Genomic DNA, 20498 nt, shown 5'->3' with positions numbered 1-20498 from the left:
CGTGCTCAGTGTCCTCCTCCGCTGCTCCCCAAGTGCTCCATGCCCCCCCCTGCAGCCTGCTCCCTAAGAGCTCTGTGCCCCCCCCCCCCCCCTGCAGCCTGGTCCCAAATGCTCCGTGCCCCCTCCCATTAGCTCCCCAAGTGCTCCGTGCCCCCCTGCAGCCTGGTCCCCAAGTGCTCCGTGCCCCCCTGCAGCCTGGTCCCCTAGTGCTCCGTGACCCCCTCCCCTGCTCCCCAAGTGCTCCATGACCATCTGCAGCATGGTCCCCTAGTGCTCCGTGAACCCCTCCCCTGCTCCCCAGGTGCTCCGTGCCCCCCTGTAGCCTGCTCCCCAAGTGCTCCGTGCCCCCCTGCTGCCTGCTCCCCAAGTGCTCCGTGCCTTCCTGAGTCCCAAGTGCTCCGTGCCCCCCTCGCCTGCTCCTCAAGTGCTCCGTGATCCCCATGCAGCCTGCTCCATGCCCCCTCCCACCTGCTTCCCAAGTGCTCCGTGCCCCCTGCTCCCCAAGTGCTCCGTGCCCTCTTGCAGCCTGCTCCCCAAGTGCTCCATGCCACCCACCACTGCTCCTTGCCCCCCTGCAGCCTGGCCCCTAGTGCTCAGTGCCCTCCTCCGCTGCTCCCCAAGTGCTCCGTGCCCCCCCTGCAGACTGCTCCCCAAGAGCTCCGTGACCCCCTCCCCTGCTCCCCAGGTGCTCCGTGCCCCCCTGCAGCCTGCTCCCCAAGTGCTCCGTGCCCTCCTGCAGCCCAAGTGCTCCGTGCCCCCTCGCCTGCAGCCCAAGTGCTCCGTGATCCCCATGCAGCCTGCTCCCAAATGCTCCGTGCCCTTTCCCACCTGCTCCCCAAGTGCTCCGTGCCCCCCTGCAGCCTGGTCCCCTAGTGCTCCGTGACCCCCTCCCCTGCTCCCAAAGTGCTCCATGACCCGCTGCAGCCTGGTCCCCTAGTGCTCCGTGACCCCCTCCCCTGCTCCCCAAGTGCTACGTGCCCTCCTGAGACCCAAGTGGTCCGTGCCCCCCCTCACCTGCTCCCCAAGTGCTCCGTGATCCCCATGCAGCCTGCTCCCAAATGCTCCGTGCCCCCTCCCACCTGCTCCCCAAGTGCTCCGTGCCCCCCTGCAGCCTGGTCCCCTAGTGCTCCGTGAACCCCTCCCCTGCTCCCCAAGTGCTCCATGACCCCCTGCAGCCTGGTCCCCTAGTGCTCCGTGACCCCCTCCCCTGCTCCCCAGGTGCTCTGTGCCCCCGTGCAGCCTGCTCCCCAAGTGCTCCGTGCCCTCCTGAGTCCCAAGTGCTCGGTGCCCCCCTCACCTGCTCCCCAAGTGCTCCATGACCCCCTGCAGCCTGGTCCCCTAGTGCTCCATGACCCCCTCCCCTGCTCCCCAGGTGCTCCGTGCCCCCTCCCACCTGCTCCCCAAGTGCTCCGTGCCCCCTGCAGCCTGCTCCCCAAGTGCTCCGTGATCCCCATGCAGCCTGCTCCCAAATGCTCCGTGCCCCCTCCCACCTGCTCCCCAAGTGCTCCGTAACCCCCTCCCCTGCTCCCCAAGTGCTCCGTGCCCCCCTCCCCTGCTCCCCAAGTGCTCCGTGCCCCCCTCGCCTGCTCCCCAAGTGCTCCGTGATCCCCATGCAGCCTGCTCCCAAATGCTCCGTGCCCCCTCCCACCTGCTCCCCAAGTGCTCCGTGCCCTCTTGCAGCCTGCTCCCCAAGTGCTCCGTGCCACCCACTGCTGCTCCTTGCCCCCCGGCCCCTAGTGCTCAGTGTCCTCCTCCGCAGCTCCCCAAGTGCTCCGTGCCCCCCATGCAGCCTGCTCCCCAAGCGCTCCGTGCCCCACTCCCCTGCAGCCTGCTCCCCAAGCGCTCCGTGCCCCACTCCCCAAGTGCTCCGTGCCCCACTCCCCTGCTCCCCAAGTGCTCCATGCCCCCCACCACTGCTCCTTGCCCCCCTTCAGCCTGGCCCCTAGTGCTCTGTGTCCTCCTCCGCTGCTCCCCAAGTGCTCCGTGCCCCCCCTGCAGCCCAAGAGCTCCGTGCCCCCCCTGCAGCCTGGTCCCCTAGTGCTCCGTGCCCCACTCCCCTGCAGCCTGCTCCCCAAGCGCTCCGTGCCCCACTCCCCAAGTGCTCCGTGCCCCACTCCCCTAGTGCTCCATGCCCCCCACCACTGCTCCTTGCCCCCCTTCAGCCTGGCCCCTAGTGCTCTGTCCTCCTCCGCTGCTCCCCAAGTGCTCCGTGCCCCCCCTGCAGCCCAAGAGCTCCCCCTGCAGCCTGCTCCCCAAGAGCTCTGTGTCCCCCTCCCCTGCTTCACAGGTTCTCCGTGCCCCCCTCCCCTGCTCCACAAGTGCTCCGTGTCCCCCTCGCCTGCTCCCCAAGTACTCCGTGATCCCCATGCAGCCTGCTCCCAAATGCTCCATGCCCCCTCCCACCTGCTCCCCAAGTGCTCCGTGCCCCCTGCTCCCCAAGTGCTCCATGCCCCCTGCTCCCCAAGTGCTCCGTGCCCTCCTGCAGCCCAAGTGCTCCGTGCCCCCTGCAGCCCAAGTGCTCCGTGCCCCCTGCAGCATGTTCCCCAAGTGCTCCGTGCCTCCCACTGCTGCACCCCAGGTGCTCCTTCCCCCCCTGCAGCCTGGCCCCTAGTGCTCCCCTCCCCTGCTCCCCAGGTGGTCCGTGCCCTCCACTGCTGCTCCCCCAAGTGCTCCGTGCCCCCTGCAGCCTGGTCCCCTAGTGCTCCGTGTCTCCCTCCTCTGCCACCCAGGTGCTCCGTGCCCCTTCCCGCTGCAGCCTGCTCCCTCCATGTGCCTAATTTGCTCTGTTCCACAGGTCTATAGAAGAGAGTTTGTTACCTGTCACAATAGCTAACTCAATTTGAAGTGCGCGCCAAGAAACGCTGCAGTGTGTGAGTCACATGGTCTGGTCACGTGGTCTGGTCACATGGCCTGTGACGTCACCTGCTCACATCTACGGAAGGGGAACTAGTCCCTTCCGGGGTACGTACATGCTGGTGATGTGTGACAGCATATAACCGTAAAAAACGGTGAAGTATCAAACCAATCATAATGATCTTTAGGCACATGATAATACATCTACCCCAGAATATTGATTGGCATGGCAATGATTCCTGTATGCTGGTGTATTTGACTTGCAGATTGCTGCAAAGAGTTAATCAATTTCAGCTAATTCAATAAAATCACTCCCCCAAAACACCCTCCACACTCTACCAGTTGCTGCAACATGGAAGATTCTCTGCAGGTGTCGTCATTGTCCCTCCACTATGCAAACGTAAAACAGAAATCAAATTTATTATACTGTATGCTCCCTTCACACAGGCGGAAAACAACCCGCTATGCTTGAGTGCCCAGAATTGCATGCGGCGCATTGTTTTTCTTATCCCTACCTCAGCGAAGGAAACATGAAAAAATGAGATCATTATTTGGTTGTCATTTCTATATAGTGCTCTAGTGGTTGTGTAAATAAATATATCATCTTAAACATGACGTGTTGTCGCTAAGCATGCATATACCACGTACTTTCCAGCAGATGGTCGGCTCTCCATTAGAAAGTGGGTTGACGCACTGTGCTAAAGCCATCAGGGGATTAATGTATTTACTGTATGTTACTCTTTCAGAATGTCTTTTATAGAACCTCACAGAATCTTTTGTTTTTAGTTTTGATTACAAGTATTGGAATATAATATTAGGCACAAATATACACTTGCATCATGCATTTAGTTACTGAATGAAAAGATATACATGGTCGAGTCACATTATTATGACCACTAGCTAATAGCCAGAGTAACCGCCGTGTGCAGCACAGACAGCAGCTACACGTTTGCTAAACTGTCCTTTTAGACACACGTCTGGTAGCCCCCAGGTTCATTTTGACGGTGAGCTGCTTCACGGTAGAGTGTCAGTCGGCCCTCGCATACCTTCGTAGCTGACGTTTACCTCTCACATCAATGGCACGTGGTGCTCCTAATAGTGTCATTTGTCCAGTCACGATACACCTTCACCACAGCAGCACGCGAACAGTTCATAAACTGCGCTGTTTGAGAAAAACTGCCACCCTTGGCCCAATAACCAATAATCATCCCTTTTTACAACTCAGATCAATCGTCCCTTTTACCCATGACTGAAACGAGTGATATGTGTGCAGATGGACTATCGCACACCTTATATACCCACCAAACCAGCGCACGTAACGTGACATACTTCATGGGCTACGCGCTGCCGACGTAAAATGTAGTAGGTGATCATAATAATGTGACTCGACCGTGTATAACAGAATAACTTGCACATTGAACATTACATTATTTTCCGCTGATGCTTAAATGGAAGCTGATCAATGTATGAGTCACTGTTACACGTGCAAGGAGGTGTTACAGAGAGAGCATGGCAATTATTACAGCTACAGACTCTGGGCCTGATTCGCTGTCCATTGCTAATGTAAGAACGCAAGCACTGCGCATGCGCGAAGGTGAAAATGCGATCACTCTGCGTTTGCAGCCAAAGTGTAAAACAATTGCAAATGATTGACAGGAAGTGACCGTTCTTGGGTGGTAACATGGCGTTTGTGGGGAGTGGTTGGGAAAACTCAGGCGTGTCATGGCCGTTCTGGAGGCGTGTATCTGATGTCATCTGCGAACGCTGCAATTAAAAACTTGTGTCCAATACGACTACGTTCTCATTATTTTTCTAGCATCCATAAGGGAATCTAGTATGATGGGGTATAGACGGGGCCCAAAGGAGCCGGTGCACTTTAAATTTCTTCCACTGGGTGTGCCGGCTCCTCCCCTCTATGCCCCCTCCCACAGGCAGTTTAGAAAAAAGTGCCCTCAGGAGAGGATGCACACTCTGGAGCTCCAGAGAGTTTTCTTCAGTTTCTTTTAAGTCTTGGTTATTTTCGGTATGCTGTTTAAGCAACAGCATACCTACACCGTGGGAGTTAGGGGTGGGGGGACGGTCACCGGACTTGCAAGGTGTCAGAGCCGCTTCCCCGCTGTCCAGAGAGGTTGTTGTACAGCGGGGCACTGCGCCTTAGCGGTCACAATCGCAGCACGCCGCACACCCCTAATAGTAGCCGAAGGTGACAACAGTGGGTGTCACTGGCCTAGACTGAGGGTGTTGTGAACTCGGGGATTCTTCTGATGGTTGGGAAGAGGAACCACAACTGAGCCGGAAAAGGGGAGGCCTAATATAGGATTTCCTCATACAGGACGCTGACAGTGGAGTTTGATGAAATATTGAAGAGTTTTATTGCAGGGAAAACAACTTAAAGTCAAATGACAAAAGGAATAAATGTGGGAAATGACCAGACCCACTGAGGGGTTTTATGAGCAGGATTAGAGATGCTGGTAACTGAGGAAACTGTGGGTGGTGTTTAAAAGTCACTGATAACTTATAAATAATGATAAAGGCACAGATGGATAAAGAACTTGTGAACGGTGACAGAGACGCTGATGACGTGAAGAACTGAAGTGCAGAGGTTTTAGACGCTGTTATTTTGTAGAACTTGAGAACGATGACTGAGACGCTGATGATGTGAGGAACTAAAGTGCAGGGGTTTTAGACGCTGTTATTTTGTAGAACTTGAGAACGGTGATTTAGGCCCACAGCCACGCTGATTCCTAGGAGCACTGGTGACTGGACCGCAGAGAGATATACCGGCCGCTGAGTACACTGGAACCGGTGCAGCGAACTGGCAGACTGGAAATGCCGGAGACACTGGAGTACAACTGCAGAGATCCTTGCCGGCAACAAGAGCGCTGGCATCTACGTCAGGGAAAGACGATACTCAGGCACTGAGGCTCCGTCCGGCGTCAGACTTTGAATTCCCCGCCACCGCTGGATTGGCGGAGCAGTCAGATGACATCTCCCGCCCCCCATCCACGTGAAGCCGGGTGTCATGGCGGCGCCCATGCCCCGGAGAACCGCCGGGAGCCGCGCCAACCAGACGCCGGAGCCCGTGGCCCACCGAAGGCAGAGGCCGCAACACCGACCAGCAGACACGCGGGGTAAGCGTGGCGAACGCCGCCTCTGGTGTGTGACAGTGGGGAGTACAAACCGGGGGCCCCTGGTTCATGTTGCGGCAAACACGTAGGGGAGAAATACGGGACCATCCTGGGGGGGACCCGCTATAGCCCCCTGTGTACACTGGCAGCGGTAGGTAAAACTAGCACTTGTGTGATGTTTTTACACTCCTAGGAGACTTTGCCAGTATAAATATCAGTGAAGCTCCGGCACCATTACAGGGGGTGGAGCTTCCTCAGAGCTGGGCCAGCAGCGTTTTGGCACCTTCCTCTGCTTACAGCTGTAGCAGCAGGCACACACAGATCCTCCAGACACTCAGGATATGCAGGAAAACTGGTACAGGGGTGTAGCAAAGAGGGAGAACCTCTATTGTACACGATCTGTGTCTTAAAAAATACAAAAACTCCAGTGTTTCACTGAGATATTACTGCTTGCAGCCTCACTGGGGCTGTTTAGCTTGGGTGTGCTGTTCCCATCTCTCTGTCTCCCTCTCACATACAGTAAGGCAGGCTTGCTATTGTATTACTTGTCTGTGTGTATGTGTATGTAAGTGTTGTTTACCGTAAACACGGTAAAACACCAATTATGTAGTGTCTGTCACACCAGATTCTCTACCTCTACATCTGGTTCCATATCATGTGAACAATGCAGTCAGTCCTCACAGCATAGTGAGGGGAATGGGGGGGATGGTCAAGAGCCTTCCTGGCTACGTGCCATAAAATCCACGATGTCAGATATGTCATCTTAGCTCACTGCTAATGCTCAAAAAACTCAACAACTGCAGCAGGCTGTTGCAGACCTGGCTCCAAGGGCAGATGGTCCACAGCCCCCCCTCTCTAGCTCAGGACCACTTAAATGTGGGTTACCTGCATTACTCTCAGACTCTGTTGAAGAGATACAGGAGGAGGAGGGAGGAATTGGATCCCCTTACTTGGGGATTCCCCTTCTGCACAGGGTATTGAGCCCCTCATTTTAGCTATACGGGATGTGTTAAAACTCCCTCTAGAGAAGGCTGCGGCACAGCAGTCGTTTTTCTTCACACAGAACAAGCTTAGTGTCACTTTTCCTGATTCTGCAGAGTTAGATGACCTATTTAAGTTAGCCTGGAAAAATCCAGATAAAAAATACCAAGTGTCAAAACGGTTTTTGCACACTTTCCCATTTGCTCCTGAAGGCAGTAAAATCTGGGAAGAACCCCTGGCTGTTGACGTATCAGTATCTCGCCTATCTAAAAAGGCGGTACTGACAGCTCCGGGCTCCTTTACCATAAAGGACCCTAGGGATAGAAAAATAAAGACTACACTGAAGTCTGTCTACACTGCAGTGGGTATATCACAAAGTCCGGTCATAGCAGGTTGCTGGATGACTCATGCCATTCATACGTGGGCTACTCAGATTCAAGAGGGCCTCTCAGGGGATAGGTCTCTGGTCACTACAGTGACTCTCGTGAAGCACATTCAGGACACTGCACACGTCCTGTGTGACTCCCTCAAGGAGATAGGCAAAATTAATGCTAGGACATCTGCTATGGCAGTGTCGGCATTCAGGGCTTTGCGGTTGCGTCAGTGAATAGCGAACGCAGTGTGAAGTCTCACTCCATTTCAGGGGAATGGCTCTTCGGGGTGGAATTGGATACGTGGATTTCTAAAGTTCCTGTGGGAAAATCCACATTTCTTCCCTCTGGGGCCCGCCAGCTAGACGTTCCTCCCCGGCGGCCGTCTACTCAGTCCTTTCGGTCTTATAAAGATTTAGATCTAGGGCCAGAGGTGCCTCCAATGCGGCTAGATACACCAAAGGTAAGACAAGAAAACCAGCAATCGCAGGTTCTCAGGAAAGCACCAATTCAGCTTCCACTAAGGCCTCAGCATGACGGTGTCCACCCACCCCGAGGGGATCTCGAGGTGGAAGCTCGGCTGCTTCACTTCAGCCGCATCTGGGAAAGTTCCTGCCAGGATACCTGGGTAAAGGACCTAATTTCTCAGGGCTACAAGCTGGATTTCGACGGTGCTCTTCCCCAATGGTTTTTCAAATCGAGCTTACCAGCTTTGGAGGATACGCAGGTTGCGCTGCAACAGGCCATCCTCAAGTTGGTCCAGTCCCAAGTCATTGTTCCAGTGCCACTGCAACAACAACCTGTTCATGGTACCGAAACCGGACGGTTCGGTAAGACCCATTCTGAATCTGAAATCCTTGAACCCTTACCTAAAGGTTTTCAGGTTCAAGATGGAAACCTTCACGAGCAGTGATCGAGACTCTGGAAGAACAAGAATTCATGGTCTCCCTGGATATAAAGGATGCCTAACTCCATATCCCGATTTGGCCAACTCATCAGGCTTACCTGAGGTTTGCCCTACTCAATGATCACTACCAGTTCCAGGCGCTACCCTTCGGCCTGTCCACAGCTCCAATGGTGTTCACGAAGGTGATGGCAGAGATGATGTTCCAACTCCGGATCCAGGGGGTCAATGTTGTCCCTTATCTGGACTATCGCTTAATAAAAGCGAGATCCAGGGAGCTCTTATTGCTCCATATAGATCGCACTATTCAGCTTCTGTCACACCATGAGTGGATCCTCAATTTACACAAGTCCCACCTGGAGCCAACTCAGAGGCTCCTGTTCCTGGGAATGTTGCTGGATACTGTGGCCCAGAAAGTGTTCCTCCCAGAGGAAAAAGCGAGAACAATTCAGGAGATGGTCCACATGGTTCTACGGCCTATTCGAATATCCATCCATCTTTGCATATGTTTTTTGTGGAAGATGGTTGCCTCGTACGAGGCAATCCAGTATTGAAGGTTCCATGCCAGAACATTTCCATTGGATCTCCTGAGCAAGTGGTCCGGATCACATCTTCAGATGCACCGGATGATTTGGCTGTCACCTCAGGCCAGGATTTCCCTCCTGTGGTGGCTGCAGTCCTACAACCTACTGGAAGGTCGAAGTTTCTGGTTTCAAGATTGGATCCTCCTCACGACGGATGTGAGTCTGAAAGGATGGGGAGCTGTCACCTAGGGGGCTCAGTTCCAGGGCAGGTGGTCAGCCCAGGAAGCCCTATTTCCAATCAACATTTTGGAACTTCGGGCGATTTACAATGCTCTGCTTAAGGCCTCTCCTGTACTCAAGGATCACGCAATCCAAGTTCAGTCGGACAATGCCACAAAAGTGGCGTACATCAATCAGCAAGGAGGGACAAAAAGCAGGGCCTGCATGCGAGAGGTGTCAAAGATACTCCTCTGGGCAGAAAGAAATGCAATAGCAATGTCCACAATCTTCATTATGGGAGTGGACAACTGGAAAGCGGACTTCCTGAGTCGTCACGATCTCCACCCGGGAGAGTTGAGGCTCTACCATCAGGTGTTTCAGCAGATCATCAACCAGTGGGGCTGCCCACAAATAGACATGATGGCTTCTCGTCTCAACAAGAAGCTTTGTTGGTATTGTTCACGAACCACGTACCCTCAGGCCAGGTCAGTAAATGCACTGACGTCGCCTTGGCCTTAGCGGCTGGTCTACATGTTTCCTTTGATTCCATTGCTCCCAAGGGTGCTAAAGCAAATCAGGAATCAAGGAGTCCATGCAATTCTGATTGCCCCGGATTGGCCTCGGAGGGCGTGGTACGTGGATCTTCTGGACATGTCCGTTGTAGACCCTTGGCTTCTTCCACTGAGAAGAGATCTTCAACAAGGACCGTTCGTCTACCCGGACTTACAGCGACTTCGTTTGACAGCATGGAGGTTGAGCTCACAAGGGCCTTTCCAAAAAGGTTATTGCTACCATAGTTCAGGCCAGGAAACCTCTGACGTCAAAACGCTATCATCATATCTGGAGAAGATATGTCTCTTGGTGTGAGAAACGCACGTATCCGCCTGCGGAGTTCCACTTGTTACGTTTCCTCCATTTCCTGCAGGCTGGTGTGGATAAGGGCTTACGTCTGGCTTCCATAAAGGTCCAGATTTCACCTCTCTCAATTATCTGCCAGAAGAAATTGGCAGTGTTGCCAGATGTTCAGACCTTCTTGCAAGGGGTACTTCACATACAACCTCCTTTTGTGCAACCCACGGGACCCTGGGATTTGAATATACTGTAGTGTTGGAATTTCTACAGTCCTCCTGGTTTGAACCTCTGATGACGGTAAAAGACAAGTACCTCATGTGGAAGACGGTGATGTTATTAGCCCTGACTTCTGCTAGGCATGTATCAGAATTGGGGGCCTTATCATGTAAAAGTCCCTGCTTGGTCTTTTACGAGGACAGAGAGGAGCTCGGGACTAGGCAGCAGTTCCTGCTGAAGGTTGTCTCTGCATTCCACTTGAATCAACCTATTGTGGTTCCGTCAAGTTCTGGCATTTCTGCTCCTCCGGAGGTATTGGATACTGTGCGAGCCTTGGAAGATCTATGTCAAGAGAACTGCTCGGATCAGAAAGACTGATTCATTGTTCGTGCTATATGATGCGCAGAAAAAAGGTTGCCCTGCTTCTAATCAGTCCATTGCTCGTTGGCTTAAGTTTATTATCCAACAGGCCTATGTGTCGGCAGCCTTACCTGTTCCACAGTCTCTTAAGTCCAACTCTACAAGATCGGTGGGATCTTCCTGGGAGGCTGCCCATGGAGTCTCGGCCTTGCAACTACGCTGAGCTGCTACCTGGTCGGGGAAGAACACCTTTGTGAAGTTCTACAAGTTTGATACCCTGGCCAAAGAGGACTCCCAGTTTGGGCAGGCGGTGCTGCATATTCCTGCCGTTCTGGAAGCTTTGGGACGTCCCCATCGTACTAGAGTTCCCCAATACCCCTTATGGATGCTAGAGAAAATAGGATTTTAATTACCTGCCGGTAAATCCTTTTTTCGTAGTCCATACGGGATTTTGGGCGATCGTGCGTTGACTTTTGTGCAGGTTGTCTTTTATATGGTTACCTGTTCAGCTATTGCTGTTTTGTTACCAGCCGTTGCTGGTCGTTTTTTATGTTAGTGGTGTGCTGGTGTGTAAATCTCACCACTTTTTGTTCCTTCTCTCAAGTATGTCCTTTCTCCTTCGGGCACTGTTTTACCTATAACTGCCTGTGGGAGGGGGCATGGAGGGGAGGAGCCAGCACACAGTGGAAGAAATTTAAAGTGCTCCGGCTCCTTTGGACCCCGTCTATACCCCATCATACTAGATTCCCCCAATATCCCTTATGGACTACGAGAAAAGGATTTACCGGTAGATAAATAAAATCATCATTGCCTAGCGATCGCCTCTGAGACAGAGGCGGTCGGTGGGCGGGAGGGGGCTGAACGGCGGCGTTAAGCCGCCCATTAAGGGGAGTGGTCCGGCCAACGCAGGCGTGGCTGGACCGTTGGGGGGGGCGGGCCGCAGCAGCTGCGTGACGTCTCACGCAGCCGCTGCGGCCAGCGGCAGCGACAGGCAACTCCCGGGCAGCCGCAGGAGCTGCGCTGGCTGGGAGTTACTCCTCAAATACAAAGGCATCGCCGCTGTGCGATGCTTTTGTATTTGTGCAGGGGGGAGGCCGGACTGACATGCGGGGCGGACTAGCCCTGTGCTGGGCGTCCCCCCGCATGTCAGGGGAGATGATCATAGCTGTGCTAAATTTAGCACAGCTACGATCAACTCGGAATGACCCCCATTGCCCATTGTATGATCTGAGTTCTGTAGCTATTCGAGATCTACTTTAGGTCCCCATTTCGCATTTTGTGTGTGAACTTGGGTTTTGTAGATAATGTAGGGGTCTATTTACCAAGCCTGAGAGAGTGAGTGATAAAGTGGAGAGAGATAAAGTACCCGTTAATCAGCTCCTACCTGCCATGTTATGGGCTGTGTTTGAAAAATGACAGGAGCTGATTGGATGGTACTGTATCTCTCTCCAAGGTTTATTACATAAGCTTTATAGTGTACGACAGAGGTTCCCAAGCTTTTTCTGAATTACGGCACAGTAGAGTATCAGTAGTTCCCAAGCTCTTTTGAATTACGGTGCTGTGTAGAGTATCAGATTTTCATGGCATCCTTAGGTCAGAAGTGTCTTATTGAGAAATTCAGAAACAAATATTAAAATAAGTAACTTATGCTTACCTTAGAAACAGTGATATGATGAAAGACAGGGTTGAGCTTCTGTTTTTCCACATTTTTATGATTGGTAGCCACCAGCATTGGTCTTGCCATAAATAACTGGAATTGGTCTACGAATAGAACTGTGGCCAATTCTTATCGCTGAGTGCTGTGCCAGGATATGAATGGAAACACTTGACTCCTCTGGAACTTGCAGAATTTTGTGGCAAAATGCGTAATGAGGTGACTCCCCTGGAAGCGTTCTGAACATTTAGCTCATTCTAGTTTACGCACCATAGGAATAACATTATATAATACTTTCTCTTATGTCCTAGGGGATACTGGGAATCAGTTTAGTACAATGGGGTATAGACGGGTCCACTTGGAGGCATGGGCACTATAGAAGTTTGATAACGTGTGCTGGCTCCTCCCTCTGTGCCCCTCCTACCAGACTCAGTTTAGAAAATGTGCCCGATGGAGCCAGTCACATCTCTGGAAGCTCCTGAAGAGTTTTCTGCATTTATTTTAAAAGTTTGTTATTTTCAGGCAGGACTGGATGGCACCAGCCTGCCTGCTTCGTGGGACTTAGGGGAGGTTCAACCCCACTAAGGGTTAATGGTCCCGTTCCCCGCTGACAAGACGCTAGCTCCTGAGGGAACTATTCGCAAGCCCCACTATGGCGAGCGTACATTCCCGCAGCACGTCGCCAGCCCTAACAGAGCCAGAAGACAGAGACTAAGCCGGTGTCCTGGTTAGCGGGTCGCTGGCCATTATGGTGGCATTAGGGTACGCAGACGCACAGCTTCTAATGGGGCGGACTGAGTCTCCAGACTTAGTACACAGTATGTGTACACAGTACCCAGACTGGCATTGCAGCTTAAAAGGGGGCTTACTCCATTTTATGCACTAAGACACATAAAACCAGCATAAAGAAGAGCGGGAAGACCGCGTGCCATTGAAGGGGCCGGGGGGAGGGTTCACTATGAGCGGAACCAGCAGCTCACAGGTTCCATTTTACCCTAGTGCATCTACACAGACACTGACTGCATGGACGTGCAGCTCCTCCGGAAAGCCTCCAGATTACCTCAGCGGTACCATGGGGTCATAGCAGGGGGGAGCTTTATACTTGTGTACTAAGTATTTAGTCTGCGACCCGGCTTAGCCTGGATTTAGCGATAAGGGCGTCGTGTGCTTGTTCTATCCTCTCTCTGTGTCTCTCGGGAAGGGCTCTTTGTGGGTTAATTGTGCTTTTAACCTTTTCCTGTGTGTGCTGTTACTACTGCAGTATGTCAGGCAAAGAGTGTGTATCATGCAAAGCACAGTGTTCCTCTTCTTTCTCCATGGAGTTCACTAGTGTGTACTCAGTGTAGTATCCCTTTTCAGGCTAGTGGGATGGAGCCAGCATGGCTGGACTCCATTCGGGGGATGATTTCCACCATCTCTACTAAATTATCTCGTAATTAGAAGGAGACGCAGTGCTTAAGACGGTCTATGACTGAGTTTATGCAAAAGCACTCCGTACTCAGACCAGCGTCTCAGTCCTCTACCATTTGTCCGTAAAAACGTACTTTGGCCCATATCCTGCATTCTGACTCTGATAATGGAGGGTCAGAAATGGAGGAAGGTGAGGTGGGCATAGAGGTAGGGGAGGGTACTCTGTCGCAAGGTGTTGAGGCTCTCATAGACTATATCGGGGAAGTCCTAAATATTCCTGATAAGGTGACAGATGTGTGTGAGGAGTCTTTCTTTAATGTGAAGAATAAATCCTCAGCCACTGTTCCTGTGTCAGAGGAACTAAATACCCTATTTGAAGAAATGTGGGTTAATCCAGAAAAGAAATTTCAAATTCCTAGGTGGTTATTATCATCTTTTCTTTTTCCTCCTGAGGATAGGAAAAAATGTGAAAATCCACTGATAGTGGATGCGTCAGTCTCCAGTCTCTCGCGTAAAATAGTTTTACCTGTTCCTGGTGGTGCAGCCTCTCTAAAGGATGCAGCTGATCGTAAGATTGATACTGCACTCAAATCTTTGTATACAGCTGCTTGGGTGGCCCAGAGACCCACTATAGCATGTGGGTGGATTACGCAAGCCATTGCTAAATGGTCTGGTAATTTAATTGAGGGGTTAGACACCTTATCTCAAGAGGAAATTGTTTTACTCCTGCAACACATACAAGACTCTGCAAACTTTATGGTGGAAGCCATTAAGGAGATAGGTTTGCTTAATGCACGCACCACAGCTATGGTAGTGTCGGCACGTAGGGGATTATGGCTATGTCAGAGGACTTCTGACGCAGACTCCAAAAAAGGTGAGGAAGGCCTGCCTTTCACAGTTGAAGCCTTATTTGGTGACGAACTCGACAAGTGGATTTCACGAGCTACTGCGGGTAAATCCTCCTATCTACTTTCTGCAGCTCTGCCAGCTCAGAAGGCCTACTCAGGACCCAATTTACAGTCTTTTCGGACGGCAAAGTTTCGGGGCAAGGCCAGAGGTTCTTCTACCGCCGCCAGAGGTGCTAGAGGTAAACCACGCAATCCAGTGTCTGCTGGTTCACAGGAACAGAGCTCTGGCTCTGCCTCCTCAAAGTCTTCCGCATGACGGTGGACCACGATGCCTGGGAGACAGGCAGGTGGGAGCCTGTCACACCTGGACAAGATCTTGTCAGGATCCATGGGTCTTAGACCTTAAATGCCAGGGCTACAGGCTGGAGTTCCAGGATCTCCCACCTCACAGATTCTTCAAATCAGGCTTACCAGTTTCACAAGAGGCAAGAATAACCTTACAAGATACCATTCAAAAACTGTTACAGACCCAGGTCATTGTTTCAGTTCCACCTCATCTACAAAACATGGATTACTATTCCAGCTTGTTTGTATTACCGAAACCGGATGGTCGGTAAGACTGATTCTGAGCCTCAAGTCATTGAATCCGTACTTACGAGTGTTCAAGTTCAAGATGGAGTCTCTAAGAGTGGTGATCTCAGGTCTGGAGAAGGGAGAATTCCAAGTGTCTCTGGATATCAAGGATGCGTACCTTCACATTCCGATCTGCCGCCTCATCAGGCTTATCTACGGTTTGCACTGCAGGACTGTCACTGCCAGTACCAGGCCTTGCCATTTGGTCTCTCCACAGGACCGAGGGTGTTCACCAAAGTGATGGCAGAGATGATGATACTACTCTGCAAACAAGGAGTGAACGTAATTCCTTACCTGGACGATCTTCTGATAATGGCTGCGTCCAGGGAGCAGTTGTTGGAGAACATTGGTCTCACAACCAGATTACTCCTGGATCATGGGTGGATTCTGAACCTACCAAAATCTCACCTAGAACCAATGCAGAAGCTTAATTTCCTGGGAATGATACAGGACACAGAGTCTCAGAGAGTGTTCTTTCCCTTGGAAAAGTCATTGGTAATCCAGTCGATGGTTCGGGCCGTCTTGAAGCTGACCCGAATCTCAGTACATCTGTGCATCCGCCTTCTGGGGAAATGGTGGCTTCTTACGAAGCAATTGAGTACGGAAGGTTTCATGCGAGGATCTGTTGGACAAATGGTCCGGATCGCATCTTCACATGCACCAGAGGATTTGTCTGTCGCCAAAAGCCAGAATTTCCCGCCTGTGGTGGCTACAGACTTCTCACCTAATGATGGGTCGAAGGTTCGAGATTCACTATTGGATTCTTTTAACCACAGACGCAAGCCTCAGAGGTTGGGGTGCACTCACCCAGGGGGTGCAGTTTCAAGGAAGATGGTCAAGTCAGGAAGTCGTGGAACTCAGGGCTATCTACAACGCTCTTCTGCAAGCCTCATCTCTTTTTCAGAATCAGGCCATTCAAGTTCAGTCGGACAATGTGACAGCATTGACAAAAGGGCGGAATGAGGGGGGAACGAAAAGCAGTGCAGCAATGTCAGAGGTGTCAAGAATTCTCCTGTGGGCGGAAACACACGCCATGGCATTGTGGGCTATCTTTATTCTGGGAGTAGACAACTGGGAAGCAGATTTCCTCAGCAGACACGACCTGCACCAGGGGGTATGGGGCGTCCACCTGGAACTGTTCCAGTGGCTGACACGTTGGTGGGTTTATCCACAAATCGACATGATGGCCTCTCGACTCAACAAGAAGCTCAAGCGGTATTGTTCCAGGTCGAGGGACCCACAAGCTGTAGCGGTCGACGCCCTGACAACTCCGTGGGTTTACCAGCTGGTGTACTAGTTTTCTCCCATTCCTCTGATCCCAAAAGAATAAGAAGGGAAAGATTTCAAGCAATCCTCTTTGCTCCGGACTGGCCGTGAAAAGCCTGGTATGCGGATCTTCTTGAGATGCTAATAGAAGATCCGTGACCTCTGCTTCTGTGAGAGGAACTTCTGCAACAGGGTCCGTTCGTTTATCAAGACTTACTACGGCTACGTTTGACGGCATGGAAGTTGAGCAGCTGATTCTAGCCAACAGAGGGATTCCTGACAAGGTCATCCCGACTATGATCCAAGCCAGGAAGGGGGTAACGTTAAAACATTACCATCGTATTTGGAAGAAATATGTCTCTTCGTGTGAGAGCAGATGACTATGGTGGAATTTCATCTGGGACATTTACTGCTTTTTCTGCAGTCGGGAGTTGATGTGGGCCTACGCCTATGCTCCATAAAAGTTCAGATTTCGGCCTTGTCTATTTTCTTTCAGAAACAATTGACTTCTCTACCTGAGGTCCAGACGTTCTTTAAGGGTGTTCTTCATATCCAACCTCCCTTTGTGCCTCCCACGGCATCTTGGGATCTCAATTTGGTTCTACAATGCCTCCAATCAGACTACTTTGAACCGTTACAGGAGGTAGATGTAAAGTATCTTACATGGAAGACCATCACGCTGTCGTATCGGAGCTGTGGGCGTTGTCTCACAAGAGCCCCTACTTGATTTTCCATGAGGACAGAGCTGAACTCAGGACTCGTCAGCAATTCCTTCCTCAGGTGGTGTTGGCGTTTCACATCAACCAGCCAATTGTGGTTCTGGTTGTTACTGACACCTCTGCTACGTCAAAGTCCTTGGACATTGCAAGGGCTTTGAAGGTATATGTAAGGCGAATTGCTCGTCACAGGATATCGGAATTGCTGTTTATGTTCTGTATGATGCCAATAAGATTCAATTGACGCTGGATCAGGCTCACTATCCAGCATGCTTATTTTACGGCAGGATTGCCGATTCCAAAATCTGTACAGGCCCACTCTACTAGGTCGGTGGGTTCCTCTTGGGCGGTTGCCCAGGGTGTCTCGGCATTACAGCTCTGCCGAGCAGCGACTTGGTTTGGTTCGACCACGTTTGCCAAGTTTTACAAGTTCGATACCTTGGCCTCTGAGGACCCTCAGTTTGGTCAATCTGTTCTGTAGGAGCCTCAGCACTCTCCCACCCGGTTTGGTAGCTTTGGTACTTCCCCATGGTACTAAATAGATTCCCAATATCCCCTAGGACGTAAGAGAAAAAATAGGATTTTAATTACCTACTGGTAAATCCTTTTCTCGTAGTCCCCTACGGACTGAACCAGTCCGCAGGGCTGGCCAAACCGGTCCGCAAGATCTACCAACAGTTCACATTTTCCAGACCACCTAGCTGGTGCACAGATGTAGTCATTACTAATTAAGATGTGCTGCATTCATTCCTAACTGACAATTCTACAGATCTCCAGAAGGCCTGGAAAACATGAATTGTTGGTAGATCTTGAGTACCGGTTTGGCCATCCCTGCCATAGGGGATACTGGGCGCCCGCCCGGTGCTTCGTTCTTCCTGCACGGTTACTTGTTTAAGAACTGTTATTTGGTTCAGCTGTTGCTGTCCCTGTTTTCAAGTTTGGTTAGCCTAGCTTTCCTCTTGTTCTGGTTGTGCTGGTTCGAAATCTCACTACTTTCCTTATCTATTTCCTTCTCTCAAAGTTTGTCCATTTCCTCGGGCACAGTTTCCTAGACTGAGTCTGGTAGGAGGGGCATAGAGGGAGGAGCTAGCATACATTATCAAACTTCTATAGTGCCCATGGCTCCAAGTGGACCCATCTATACCCTATGGTACTAAATGGATTCCCAGTATCCCCTATGGACTACGAGAAAAGGATTTACCGGTAGGTAATTAAAATCCTATTTTTTTCTTAACAGACTCTAAGAGTGGAATTCAGAGCTTAAATGTGTGCAAAGTGATCCGGGCGCCAAACGTCACTTTTCTTGATTGCGCCCATTAGTTTAGTCAGATTTAGCCGCTTTACGCACCTAAACCCGACACTATTGTGTGCGATCAGCGCGACATGGGACATCAATTGTATATCACCCCCTGTAATCTCCCATCATTTGAATTCCCCCCCCTCATTCGAATTCCCCCCTAATTGTCATAGATCCACGCTCGGACTTGGCTCCACCCCAGGACATTATATGAATCAAATGCAGGATAGCAAACAGAACACTGTTTTTGTACAGGTGCCCTATTCCACCAGGACAATCCAGTCAGATGCAAAGGATGCGCATTGCTGTTGTTGCAGCGTTTCAACACCATCAACGACACCACATCTTGCACGCCTTGCGTTCCAATTTCAGCCTGAATTCGCTCTAAAGTACTTGCAGCCCTATGGAGTTATGAGCAGGGGATCAGTACATATTACCGCCGGACGGAATCCCTGCGATCGGAATACCGACTCCGGGATCCCGACCGGGACAATCCTGATAGGGGGGCGAGCGCAACGCAGCCCCTTGCTGATTCGCTGCGCTTGCCACTCTGCGGGCACTCATTTATTCTCCCTCTGTGGGTGTCGTGGACACTCACAGAGGGAGAATATGTCGGGATTGTGCCGGTCGGGATCCCGGTGTCGGTATTCCGTCCGGCGGGATCTTGACCGCATACCAAGAGCAGTGTGGTGCGAGTTAGGGCTGCTACAAAGGGCCTAATTCAGACCTGATCACATCTCTGCGAATTTGCAGAGGTTTGCGATCGGATAGTCGCCGCCCAATCAGAGTGAAAATCCGACCCGTGCAAGTCTGCGTACACCGGTCAGCTGCGGATCCGTTTGCAACTCACTCACCATCTAATGATTTGTCCAATCTGTGCGTAGCCCAGGATCTACTCCTACAGTGCGAAAGAAACAGGCTAATTGGGCCGGAGCTGACATCACACACCCGCTCTGAAACCGCTTGGGAACGCCTGCGTTTTTCCTGACACTCCCAGAAAATGTCCAGTTACCACCCCCAAACGTCCTCTTCCTGTCAATCAGGCTGCGTTCGCCTAGTGCTAAAATAAGACACTGGATTTTTTTGCATTTTGCCTAGCACCTGTGCATTACGATCCGTACGCATGTGCACTCGTTCGATAATCGGCCGCTGTGTGATTTCGCACAACAGCAATCGGGTCTGAATTAGGCCCTAAGTGCGGCTGTTGCTGCTCTAACTTGTGGGTGTGAGAAACACGCACCTAATTGGATCAATCAATCCGCTAACAATTAGAAAACCTTTTATTGAATAAGCGTTTTTCTTCTCTGAGTTATTTAATGCAGTGGCTGAAAACTACAGCTGCTATTCTTAAGGTGCATACACACTGGGCATTTATACCCATCGTGTATGCACAGCGATGTCAGCGGGAGAGAACGGCTTTCCATAGCAGGACGCTATGGAAAGCCTTTCACCCCGCCGTTAATCTGCTGGTGATACCAGCAGAGGAAACGGCTGCTGCCGGTGATGAAGCGGGAGCGTGCATCAGCGCTCATCGCCGGGGCATACACACTGGGCGGCTTTGAACTGAAAGCAGCTCAACACACCAAAAGTGAGAAGCTTCCAGCTCAAAACGCTCAGTGTGTACGGGCCTTTACTTGACATGTAACAAAGTTAAATTCTAAATTAAAGTCTTCCAATAAATACTGGATTTCTTGAATGTAAATTGAGAGAAATAAAGAATAAACGTTTGTTCATTCTGCTTTTTCTGTCATTTATTTGCACTGTTTCAAGCTTCATGAAAAGTTACTAATTTGTACATCATTATGGATTTCACATAGAGATTTTGAAGAGTCACAGAAAATAAGAAAGCAAGAAATAATTAGTCGGATTTTAGAAGAGGAAAACAGCCAAGAAAAACAGCAAAAAATTGGCTCTTCTATGGACATGGGCAAGAGTCAGGAAACCTCTAAACTCAGAGCCAAAACAATGCAGTACATCCAATCAGCCGTATTGATGGAGCCTGACCAGGAGCAGGAACAGACGGTAAGAACTAGTTGCATTTCTGAGAAAATGAAGTAGACCAGCAGCATTTCAGTGTTGTACATGTGTGCTACAATGTCAGTTAGAATTTAAAAACCGTCTTCATACTGTGTCTGACTGGGGTATGAAGAGCCCACCAGGAGAGTGTAATGGCAGGAGCCCACTGATGGGGCGTGACCAGCCATTTGATTGGGTGTGGTCATCAATTGGAGGGGCGTGGTCATTGCCAGAAAGGGTTATGAAGGGC

At 51.1% G+C, this 20498-nt stretch overlaps 1 protein-coding gene across 1 annotated transcript in view; it reads left to right on the top strand.

Annotated features, from left to right (window-relative positions):
- CFAP74 (cilia and flagella associated protein 74) overlaps nt 1-20498 on the top strand; it is a 741155-nt gene that overhangs the window by 249856 nt on the left and 470801 nt on the right. Inside the window, exon 11 of the mRNA XM_063943052.1 lies at nt 20050-20254. Within this exon, the coding sequence (XP_063799122.1) occupies nt 20050-20254 (205 nt within the window). The remainder of the gene's footprint in view (nt 1-20049; nt 20255-20498) is intronic.

This window comes from Pseudophryne corroboree, chromosome 10 (genome assembly GCF_028390025.1).
Source record: "Pseudophryne corroboree isolate aPseCor3 chromosome 10, aPseCor3.hap2, whole genome shotgun sequence".
Classification (NCBI taxonomy): domain Eukaryota; kingdom Metazoa; phylum Chordata; class Amphibia; order Anura; family Myobatrachidae; genus Pseudophryne; species Pseudophryne corroboree.
This window is presented reverse-complemented; position numbering and strand designations above follow the sequence as displayed.